Here is a 12,777-nt window from a genome sequence, read left to right as displayed (position 1 = left end):
TAGCCCTCATCCTAGCATGCTCTCACATTGGTGGGTTTCTCTTAGCTTTCTCTCATTCACTTTTCATTGGTTGAACGTTGTCAATAAGAATTGGCAGTTCCGATCAAAGGGAGGCACCGTTCTGCAGTTGTTTTGTACAGTCTGTCAGAACAGAAGCACCAAAGGCAGAGGTTGAAGGAGTAGTTCTTCTAGAGGGTAGGACGACTTACAATATGTCCTCCCAGCACGCTTTCCCTGAAATGCTGCGGCTGCATATAGATAACCTCAGCTTACTTTCTGTATCTTTCTTTTCTTCTCTTCCTTGTCCCTCATTCACCCCTGTCTGCTCCTGTCATTCTGCTTTCTTCTCCGCTCTCTTTCACCGATTCTCAATTATTTGCCATTATACGTTCTGGCTTCTGTTCTCTGTTAAATTCTTTCTCTAAATATTACTCTCACTCCCACTCGTTCGCCTTTCTCCCTCATCTCTCTTCCTTGCTCCCCCCATGTCCTTGTCTCCCGCTCTCTCTCTCTTTCTGGCACGTTTCAGGTGGTCACTCGCGCAGCAACAGTGGCAGTTCAGAGTCCAGCATCCCCAACATGGCCCGCTCCCTTCTGCTGGTGGATCAGCTCATCGACCTCTAGGGGGGGTTGGGGGAGAGAGGTCGAAGGGGCAGCGTGCAATCGTAACACGTAGGGGATGGAGAGGGGGCAGCAGAGGCACTTCTGTAGCACCTTGTGAGGTGAAATGGACTAGTGAAAACTTTCTCCGGTGTGCCTCCTTGCCCCCCCCCACCATCTCTTGCTTGCCTGATACAATGGTTGACGTTGGCATTCCCATGTTGATGAAACAACTTTGCATTAACCCCACACCCTGACACATTGTCTGCTTCTGTCTTGGCTGCACTAGAGTCATTATCACGCTTTCATCAATCTGTCAACATTCCTAATTGTCCTTCCATGCAGATTCTACCCCACCTCATGCACATACTGCCTGGCTTGCCCATAACCCGATTTGTCTTTGCTGGGTTCTACAATGTTTGATCACTTATACAATCCACCCCTGGCATACCTATTTGTCACAGGTCTGACCATGTAACACAACTGTACAGTGCTTCTATCTCTCCTGGTTATCTGTATGCACTCTTCCTGTAGCAGCTATGACCATGTATAGTCTATAGAGCAAAGCAGTTGCCCTTAAGAAAAGCATATGCTGACTGAACTATCTAGAGCTGCTTGCATTGGGCATACAGTGGGGACTAATAATGACGATAAGCTGTCAGTCCTTGGTCTTCTGCGGTGTGTTTAACTGTTATCAAACTCCTGTGATCCACTGCTGCCCCCTGGGAATGTTTGGCAGTCTGTTGTAAGATGTCTGCCATTGTAAGCTCATAAGCGCTTGTGCAACGTGCACCGTTACAGTAGACATCTGATCTCTACAGGCGTCGCCAGCTGCCCCCAAACTGGCGCTGATATTCAGGTCTGGTACAACAACCATCTCCTTTACTGTGTAACCACGTTTATCTTGGCTGTGCTTTACGTAAGAGCTACAATCTGTTTATCTGAAGGTTTCCTGGGATTATTGTTCCTGTGCTGTGAATTTCCTGTAGTCCTCCTTTAAGATTATATTGAGCTGGTGCATTTTTTTCCCTCCCACTATGCCCTTAAGTCTAAGAATTGTCTGGAAAGGTTGATGCAATCGTGGTATTATTCTAAATGTGTGTGATTCATTTGAATGCACTTGTCTTTTGATCATGTGTATTCCAAGAAGAGCTTTATTGGGTATATTTGGGTTTGTTTCTATCCTCGGCACATTGGCAAGGTTAGCAGCTGCGATAGAAAAAGGGTGCCATAATGAGCATGGGAATAAGCATGAGAATAAGACTCGCAGGTACAACAGAAATGTGCAATGATTATTTAATGAGAGTCGGTTGATATTCACCAGTGAGCCAGCAGAGCGAGAACTAGCTGCAGCTTGGGTTTTGTCTGTCTGCTTGTGTTGGGCTGGTGTAGCCATACAGTACAGGCAATCCGTTTCTCAATTTGTTCCATGTGCCTCTGTTGCACATGTTCATAATCATTCATATCCACCTCCCTTTTGTCCGATCTACCCATCCATCCATACCACACAAACACACACACCTTGATGTTGCTTGCCTATGATGTAATGTCCAACTTAAATCTGGACAACTCCATTCCCCACCAACTCTTATGTATATAAAACCACTGTTTCAATGTCCTCATTCTCCCTTTAAAAATGTACTGTAACTACTACTTTGAAAGTGTTTTAATATTTTAAAAAATATATGTTATGAATAAATGTGACTATTGATAGTACTATAGAATGAATGTATGAAGTGAGTCGATATGAAATATATAAAGTTAATAACAAGTACATATACTTGAATGAAAACATTTTATTTCTGTGTATTATTTATGAAGCTGTATTTAAGAGTACTACCATCCTGTCCCTCCATTTTGTTAACAGTATTTTTGTCTCCTTCTTGGTCTTGTGGAAGACTATTTTAGCATAGGGAAGCAACTAGCCCCATGGTTTTAACTATCTTCATTTGGTTGTGTTTCTGAGGATAGCTCTTTGCTTGTTACTTACTGTACCTTATTGAGGTATTGTCATCACACCTCATCCCTGGTTTAGACTTTTTTTCTAGTTTGATTTTCTATATCTGAGCTGTAGTTTATTTAATAGCTTGAAGGGAATATATTTCTTCCAACTCTTAGAGCCCTCCCTCTGAAAACAGGGTTTATGACGGAAGGGTCTTCCTGATATCTCTGTCCCTTATTGTCCTCCTCCTTTACTGTTAACCCCTAAATGTATCACAAAAGCTATCTAGTCTACCTACTTACAATTTACATTGCAATTAGTATAATTTGTTGGAAACGGAACCAAAATTTGTCTTGACTCATCTTTCTCCTCCTCCCAGCAAGCATAATCGGTGGATGTGATGCACTACATTGTACCCACCCTTGATTGATCTTCTGAGGCATATCAAAATGATACAATATTTCAGAAACTGAAATGCATGTATAATGCATGTAAAAAAGTTGTTTCCATACTTGGAAAGTATACAAAGCAAAATTATACATTTCTGTTGTTACTGCTAGTATCTTTGAGATAAAACATTGTTTTACCCCTCACCAAACCATATATTGTACAGAAATTGGCCTGTGGAATCTGAAGTGTATGGACAGATAATCAGTAAAGCTACTCTTGTTTCTTTTTTATTCATTTTTCTCTCTGATCTACTTGTTGTACAGTTCAGTCTTCTGCAGGTTTTAGTGTAGCTAACCTATGCAATTCTACAGTAGTGCTCATATTGTTCTAAGACACCACAGTGTTGTATTCAGTAGAGGTCTAGCCTTGCCAGTAGAGTTTCAATTGTGTTGCTGTGAAACGGCTGTACCTAGTGTGTTTGCTAGGGGAAACGGTGACAAGTATAATTTGATTAGATGTAAACTGTTGACATGAACAGCAAATGTTAATATGTGAAAGCTAAGAGTTATCTAGTGTGTACCTTCTATTTTTATGAAATAAGAAAAAAAGAAAACAAACAGACCTTAAATAAACATGTAAATGTGGACATAACTAGTCTTCTTGGTGTCTTTCAGTTCACCAGTAGGAAATGTAGTTCAATATATGCTAGTGTTATGAGATGATAGGACGAGCAAGTAGCTATAGGCACAGTATGCATCCTTTGGCTGGTTAACACAGTCTGTTGCTTAGTCACACACCCACATAATTCACTTCCCTAACAATGTCAAGGCTCACACTTCAGACAGCGAATGCTGTCAGTAAGGCAGCTCATAAATGCGCTAATGGCTTTCAGAGGCCTCTGCGTTTTGAAACAAAAATAAATAATTTTGCCCTATTGATCGAAACACAGTTCTCATTGACGCTACAGTATGGAAGTGCCCAATCATCCTATTACACCTTGGTGCTCACTCAGTTAAGCAACTAACAGACTTAATTAACACACTGCACTCTTACATGGGGTTGAGGGCTCTCACTGACTAGAACTCACACACCTAGCTTCTTGCCTTTCAATCCAGTGGGAGGTTGAGAAGCTTAGAGCTACAGTTCTACCTCTTCTCTTACTCACACCCTGCCCAGCTCTTTGCCTTCTGAATGACTTTGAACTGTGCCCTACAATGGCTGCCACTAACCCTATACCTCTGGAGCTGCTCCTGCTACCTGCACTACCAAGGTAAGACTGCCCCTGTTTCTGCCCCCCTCTCTCTTTGTTTCTGTGTCTGCTCCCGTGAGTCCTCTCACTCCTTCTTCCCATAGGTCCACTTCCTTCTTATCAAGTCCCTATATATTTATATAACTTACTAATTACAACCCTAAATCTGACATCATTACTTTCTCTGTAATGGTACATGGAATTGTTTTGATGAGGTATTGAGTGTATATGCTTAGGGAATGTTGCAGGTCTGCTGAAATCAATTAATGGAAACAATGTATTTTGTTGTGGTGATAGTTCTGAATAGTCTTGTCTGTCACATTGTGTTGTACAGAGTAGAACATGTTGTGTTTTTGATGTAGTCGTGCTGGCTTGCTGCTGTTGGACCTTTGTGCTGTTATTGCTGTTTCCATGGTGTTTACTTGTTTGCAGTAGAGCTGTAGTACTTGTCATCTTTGGGATTGACCTAATTGATGGTCCGTTAGACCAAAGGACCACAGACCGTAGTGTTCAGAGCTGCGAGAGGTTTCTCAATGTCAACTCAATTGCTGTATCATCTTGTCTCCATTTACACATCTCAAGTCTTATCCATTACTCTGTGCCTTCTCTCCTCTGCAGAGCTGAAAGGGGTGAGTAATGGTTACGCTGTGCTGGACGAGGGGGGTTCTGAAATTGAGCTGCCTGGAGAAGGTCACAGAGCAAACGAAGGCTGTATCCACTCCAGCGATGATGACGAGGAAGACGACAGAGTGAAGGAGGAGCAGGGCAGGAGGGCCAGTGAGAGTGACGTGGTTCATGACTGCAGTGGCTCCAGACCTTTGCTGCTGGATTCAGATGAAGAGGAGGAGCAGGGGTCTGAATTACTCCTCACATCCTCCCAGCCATCCCTATCACACCCACAACTCGCCACTTCCTCCCACCAACCTACCCCATCCCTCTGTGCCCCATCCCTGAATCATTCCCACCAGATGCCACAGCAAGCCAGGGTGGTTGAGGTTGTCCCTGATGTCTTCTTCAAATCCCCCTTCAGGCTTGAACAAGAGGCAGGCGACGTGTTCGCAAATGCCCCCTTCCAACGTCCCCCTGTTGTGGCTCAACAGCATCCAGACGTCTTCCTGCAGGCCCCCTTTGTGAAGCCCAAGACCCAGCACCCTCACCCAGCTGTGGTTCACCCTGTGGCCCCTGAACCAGCCCTCTTGAGCCAGGTGGCCACACAGCCTTTCCGCCCACAGGCCCTGGCCAAGTACTCCCGACACTTTGAGGGCCCCTTGCCTCACCAACCTGTGACAGCTCAGAGAGTGGTGTCCAATGTGAGCAGGCAAGCTGCTGTGGGCCCCTTACACTCCTGGACTTCAGAGGTGAACTCAGTAGACCCCTTTGTCTCTGCGCCCTTTCACATCAAGGCCCCACAAGAAAAGCCCTGAAAGATCCCATCCTTCCCTACAGGGAAGCGGAGCCCACACCTGTGCACACTACACTAAGGCATACACACTGTATGCTGTCACCTGCACCGGGGCTGGACTGCAAGGCAGCATAGAACTCTTAAGATCTTGTCCTTACAAACTTCAAACATTCTAGATATTGAGCAAGGTCATCGATGTGTTTTTTTGCTGCAGTAGAATTGAGGTGGGTCCTCATTTATAAATGCTGTGTACACACAAAATATGCCCCAAGTGGTTGAATTTTTGCATTGCAATTAAGGGAAAAGTAGCGTAGTAGCCTTGTGCATGAATACAGTGGCCTTCAGAAAGTATTCCACATTTAGTGAATTATGTGAAGCCTGAATTCTAAATGGATCTTTACCCATCTACACACAATAACCTATGACAGTGAAAACATGTTTATAGAAATGTTGCTTATTTATTGAAAATTAAATACAGAAATCTCATTTACATAAGTATTCACACCCCTGAGTCAATACATACCTTTGGCAGTGATTACAGCTGTGAGTCTTTATTGGTAAGTCTAAGAGCTTTGCACACCGTAAATGTACAGTATTTGCACATTCTTTTAAAATTATATTGTTTGGTGATCTTTGCTAGACAGACATTTTAAGTCTTGCCATAGATTTTCACGCTGATTTAAGTCAAAACTGTAACTAGGCCACTCGGGAACATTCAATGTTGTCTTGGCCTTCTGAAAGGTGAATTTGTCTGTTGGAAAGCAGACTGAGTCAGGTTTTCCTCTAGGATTTTGCCTCCAGTATATTTTTATTCCCCAAAAACTCCCTAGTCCTTGCCAATGACGAGCATACCCATCATGATGCAGCCACCACCATGCTTGAAAATATAGTGATACTCAGATGTGCTGTGTTGGATTTTCCTCAAATATAACGCTTTGTATTCAGGATATAAAGTACATTTCTTTGCCACATTTTTGGCAGTTTCTTGCAAACAGGATGCATGTTTTGGAATATTTGTTTTATTATGTACAGGCTTTTGTCATTTAGGTTACTCTTGTGGAGTAACTACAATGTTGATCCACCAAGCTCAAAGGGATATTCAATGCTTGTTTATTTTTACCCATCTACCAATAGGTGCCTTGCTTTGCGAGGGATTTTAAAACCTCCCTGGTCTTTGTGGTTGAATATGTGTTTGAAATTCACTGCTCAACTGAGGGACTTTACACTTATCTGTATGTGTAGTGTACAGCGATGAGATGGTCACTAAAAAAAATCCTGTTAAACTATTGCACAGTCCGTGTGAGTCCATGGAACTTGTGACTTAAGACTATTTTTATTTAGGTTGCCATAAAAGATGACTCAAGACATTTCAGCTTTTCATTTTTTTATTAATTTGTTAACAGTTCTAAAAACTTAATTCAACTTTCACATTATGGGGTATTGTGTGTAGCCCAGTGAGACAATCTCAATTTAATTCATTTTAAATTCAGGCTGTAAAATAAAATAGCCAAATGTGGAAAAATTCAAGGGGTGTGAATACTGAATTCTGAAGCCACTGTATATAATAATACTCAAATTCATAACAAAAACAGGTAGCTAAATATAACAAGATACAGTAATTTGTCATTAGTGAGATGAACAAAAATGTATTTTCTTTGCATTCTAAAATAATTAGAAAAGTAATTTTAAATTTCCATGATCATTTCATAATTAATTCCTCACCTTTTCTGACTAATGGCTTCATATTCAGAAAATTGCCTATAGGCCTAAAGCAAGTTATTATAGGCTACAATTTATCCAATTTCTCAATTGATTAAACCCACTTTACAATAGTAAATAGATGGGCTATTTCAAGTATTTTGCTCTATGCAATCCGACGTGAAGCTCAGTTTAACGGTGGAAGAGACGGTTCCTTTTCCATTAACGTTTGTAGGCTACCTCTGAATACTGTGCTGTCAAATTTCTCGGGTAGACAATATTTCATTTATAAACATGCATACACCGAGTACACAAAACATTAAGAACACCTTCCTAATATTGAGTTGCACCACTTTTTGCCCTCAGAACAGCCTCATTTCGTCGGGGCATGGTCTCTACAAGGTGTCGAAAGCATTCCACAAGAATGCTTCCCACAGTTGTCAAGTTGGCTGGATGTCATTTGGGTGGTGGACCATTCTTGATACACACGGGAAACTTGAGTGTGAAACCCAGAAGCGTTGCAGTTCTTGACACATTGGTGCGCCTGGGCTGGCATCTACTACCATACCCCGTTAAGAGGCATTTAACTCTTTTGTCTTGCCCATTCACCCTCTGAATGGCACACATACAAATCATGTCTCAAATCCATCTTTAACGTGTCTCCCCTTCAGCTACACTGATTGAAGTAAATGTGACATCAATAAGGGATCATAGCTTTTACCTGAAATTCACCTGGTCAGTCTGTCATGGAAAGAGCAGGTGTTCTTAATGTTTTGTACACTCGGTGTATAGGCTTATCATAACCATTGCGGAATACATTCCTTACCTTTTCTGTCCAAGTTGAGTTCATATTTCTGACACAACCAAACAATAAATGCATTTAAACGCAGTTTTACACAATTCCGGACATTTAATCCTAGTAAAAAATCCCTGTTTTAGGTCAGTTAGGATCACCACTTTTATTTAAAAAATGTGAAATGTCAGAATAGTAGAGAATTATTTATTTCAGCTTTTATTTATTTCATCATATTCCCAGTGGGTCAGAAGTTTACCTAAACTCAATTAGTATTTGGTAGCATTCCCTTTAAATTGTTTAACTTGGGTCAAACATTTTGGGTAGCCTTCCACAAGCTTCCCACAATAAATTGGATGAATTTTGGCCCATTCCTCCTGACAGAGCTGAGTCAGGTTTGTAGGCCTTGCTCGCACACGCTTTTTCAGTTCGGCCCACAAATTTTCTATAGGATTGAGGTCAGGGCTTTGTGATGGCCACTCCACTACCTTGACTTTGCTGTCCTTAAGCCATTTTGCCACAACTTTGGAAGTCTGCTTGTGGTCATTGTCCATTTGGAAGACCCACTTGCGACCAAGCTTTAAATTCCTGACTGATGTCTTGAGATGTTGCTTCGATTTATCCACATAATTTTCCTCCCTCATGATGCCATCTATTTTGTGAAATGCACCAGTCCCTCCTGCTTCAAAGCACCCCCACAACATGATGCTGCCACCCCCGTGCTTCACAGTTGGGACGTTGTTCTTCGGCTTGCAAGCCTCCCCCTTTTTCCTCCAAACATAACGATGGTCATTATTGCCAAACAGTTCTATTTTTGTTTCATCAGACCAAAGGACATTTCTCCAAAAAGTACAAGGTTTGTCCCTATGTGCAGTTGCAAACCGTAGTCTGGCTTTTTTATGGTTGTTTTGGAGCAGTGGCTGCTTCCAAGCTGAGCGGCCTTTCAGGTTATGTCGATATAGAACTTGTTTTACTGTGGATATAGATACTTTTTTGTACCCGTTTTCACCAGCCTCTTCACAAGGTCCTTTGCTGCTGTTCTGGGATTGATTTGCACTTTTCGCATCAATGTACGTCCATCTCTAGGAGACAGACCATGTCTCTTTCCTGAACGGTATGACCGATGCGTGGTCCCATTGTGTTTATACTTGTGTACTATTGTTTGTACAGATGAACGTGGTACCTTCAGGCGTTCGGAAAATGCACCCAAGGATGAATCAGACTTGTGGAAGTCCTTTTTTTTCTGTCTTTCTGATGTCTCAGTGCAAAGAGGCACTGCGTTTGAAGGTAGGCCTTGAAATACAGCCACAGGTACACCTCCAATTGACTCAAATGATGTCAGAAGCTTCTAAAGCCATGACACATAATTTTCTGTAATTTTCAAAGCTGTTTAAAGGCGCAGTCAACTTGGTGTATGTACATTTCTAACCCACTGGAATTGTGATAGTGAAATAATCTGTCTGTAGACAATTGTTGGAAAAATTCCTTGTGTCATGTACAAAGTAGATGTCCTAACCGATTTGCCAAAACTATAAGAAATTTGTGGAGTGGTTGAAAAACAAGTTTTAATGACTCCTACCTAAGTGTGTGTGTAAACTTCCGACTTCAACTGTACACTGCATATCCCGTTCTGGGCTCAACCGCTCAAATTTGACCCTCTGCTCTTATACTTAGTCCATTCCCCATTGCTCTGAGATGCCAGTAAGAATTCCCATGACAGCTCTGGTCTCAGGGTGATGAGAGGAAGACCTCCTTTAGTGGTTCCTCTGTGTCTTATACTTCTGATATTTATGATGAGCATTTTAGCTCATTGAGTGGTGTACACTTTTTTTACTAGGTAGGTTAAATGTACCTCTAGCAGTGCGGTCATATTTGATCATGTATTATAATGTTAATCAGATGCTGGATTGTTTGAGTTTTAGCCTTTTTTTGATCCTTCACTGATTGCTATCTTAATCACTATTAGTTGTTTTACATGGTCACGTGACTGTCAGTGCTACAAAAGTCAGCCTTATGTATCTACATGCAGGGCATACAGTACAGAACATACCTTAGGTGAAAGGTCAGAGTTTCTCCTTACACTTGTCCTTTCTAGTGGGTGCCTCTGCTGTATTTGTTTGTTGGTTTACTTTAATTTTGGACTGAGCAGGTTGCTAATGCTGTAGAAGTGAAGCCTTAAGTCCTCCACTCTCACAATCGGCACTATCGGCAAAATCACTCCCAATCAGCACCTCTGCTTCACTCCCAATCAGCACCTCTGCTTCACTCCCAATCAGCATCTAATGCTATGTTCACTGGAACTCTATACATTCACAATCATGTTCTCAATCCGCACTTCTACATTATACCTGCACTTTAGTCACCGATTCAAGATTTGTAAATGTGATGTAGTTAAGCCTTGTTCACACTGCAGGACTTAATGCTCAAATCGTTTTCGTTTTTCAAATCTGTTTTGGAATACGGACTGTCCAAACAGCAAGTTACAAGTGACCATGTGTTCAGATAAGTCATTTCCTGACATGGCTATGCAAGTGTGTGTGCACAGTGTTATAGGGTGATTGGTGGTGCTCGTGCTTCCTATCACTCAGAAGTTATGTAGCAAGCTAAGGTGACAACAATAGATGCAGTAAAGAGATCAATAGAATTCGACTAAAACAATGGAAAACGCGTAGGGGGGATGCCGTGGGGGAAAGATCCCACACTTAATTTGATTTATTTGGATCCCCCTTAGCCGACGCAAATGGCAACACCTAGTCTTACTGGGGTCCGACACACAACGAAAAAGCAATTAATGTACATACATTTAAAAACATTAACATGTAGTGTATCAGTTACACACATGTCAGTACATACACACAAGTAGAATCACCTAATTTACTGCATGTAAACCTGCCATTAACAGTTCCCGTTGCTTTGAATGTTAATCATAATGTAGGAATACTTTTAGAGCTGCAAAGGATATAAGATGAACCAACTTTCAAAAAAGTCCTTTTTGGCTAGCCACAGCAGTCAGCTAGGTAGCTGTTTAGCGTTCTAGTACATTCACTCATTTGTTTGTAAACAACAAGCTAGTTAGCTACCACATTATTGTCATGTCAAGAGTAGCTAGCAAGTAACAAGATATACCAAATAACAGTAAAAACCACTTGATGGCAAATTTAGATTTGACCGTTCAGACTTAATTCGCATGGACAGGAATCAGATTTGTATCTGATTTCAAACCACCTACAAAGGTGTTTTCAAATGTGGCTTGAAATATGATTCCATGTGCTTTTTGGCTGTTCAGACTGCAGAACAAATAAAAGATTAGAATTGGATATGCCGAAAAATAGGATTTGAGTCATTTCAAACTACCAGTGTGAACAAGGCTTTAGTTAGACCAATGGCACGTCACACTATTTCTACCTTTTAGAATCAGCACCCCCTAGCAGAACATACCAGAATAACTACAACCCTTGTCAAGCACCTCAAGCGAAACACAGTTGAACCGTAACTTTCACTTGTGGCGTCAGACACCTACTTACACATGCTCAAAATGCACTTCCAAGTAAATGGTCAACACATGGTTTCATCATAAACCCGTAAAGGGTTACCTTTTTGCTCTTCTACACCAGATTTTGCATTCCTTCTGTTTGTTTTCTCCATAGCCATATGAAATGCTGATATGGTCTTCTGCTGACTATTCAATAATCTTGAAGCACTTTTCAATGTTTGCTATCCACGACTCTGCATATTACCTGGTCATGGTGGGGACCAAGAGAGGTTTTAAACTACTTGATCCAAAGTAAGAACCGCTGTCTTAAAATGAGTTATTAATTATTTGTTTTATTACTTTGTATGTTTGTTAATCTGCAGTGCAAATGAAGAATGCACACTGCATCAGCAGTAATAATTTACTCGACAATAGTTTGTTTTAGCAACTATAGTATTTACACAGTAGCGTTGATAGGAATTAGCTTGCAAAAAAACGAATAGTGTGCCAGAAGTTAGATATTGTAATTTACTCTGCCAATTGTCCATAGGGTTGGTCATTGTGCAACAACAAAAAACAAACATCTAATAGAACATACATACATCAACAGAGTAAGTTGAAATATAATTTTATTTCACTTCTGTCTTCCGGCTAACTAACATTTGTTTGCCAGCTAATTGCTATTGTGTGAAGTTTAGTTGTTAAAATCTTTCTTTTGTATGTCAATTCCTGAACATAATATCAAGTCTTTGACTCTCTTTGATTTATGACTGACATGTATAGGAAAGAACAGTGGCTGATTTATACAGCAAGCCTCACCTGCTGAAACCATATCAAAATACTTGTCATGCAAAGCTTGCATTTGAGGAACACAAATTTGTTATGTCCTTATGTAAAGATAAATAAATGAATGCAAAGCAAGTCATTTTAATAGTTTTAATTGATGTTATGATTTGTTTATCATCATGAGACACACCAATATGTAATGAATGCTATCCGATGCACTCCCTCTTCATCTTCCTGCAAAAGAACTGCACCCACCCCCACTATACTAGCGTCAACCTCCAACTTAAAAGGCTTATCAAAGTTGGGGCGGCAAGCACTAGGACACTACAAAGTAGCACTTTGGCAAACTCAAAAGCATAGTTACAGTCCTGGTACCACTTACAGTGCCTTGCGAAAGTATTCGGCCCCCTTGAACTTTGCGACCTTTTGCCACATTTCAGGCTTC

General features: G+C 41.2%; 1 protein-coding gene across 5 annotated transcripts in view; it reads left to right on the top strand.

Moving 5' to 3' along the window:
• Window positions 1-7,104, top strand: part of LOC139410901 (AP2-associated protein kinase 1-like) — a 32,802-nt gene extending 25,698 nt beyond the window's left edge. For all 5 annotated transcript variants that reach the window (XM_071156559.1, XM_071156555.1, XM_071156558.1 and 2 more), the window contains one exon: window positions 4,800-7,104. In XM_071156559.1, coding sequence (XP_071012660.1) covers window positions 4,800-5,605 — 806 coding nt within the window. In that variant the 3' untranslated portion in view covers window positions 5,606-7,104. The remainder of the gene's footprint in view (window positions 1-4,799) is intronic.
• The last annotated feature ends 5,673 nt before the right edge of the window (window positions 7,105-12,777 follow it).

Source organism: Oncorhynchus clarkii, chromosome 6 (assembly GCF_045791955.1).
Source record: "Oncorhynchus clarkii lewisi isolate Uvic-CL-2024 chromosome 6, UVic_Ocla_1.0, whole genome shotgun sequence".
Lineage (NCBI taxonomy): Eukaryota > Metazoa > Chordata > Actinopteri > Salmoniformes > Salmonidae > Oncorhynchus > Oncorhynchus clarkii.
Note: the sequence above shows the minus strand (reverse complement) of the source record. Positions and strands in the feature narration are given on the sequence as shown.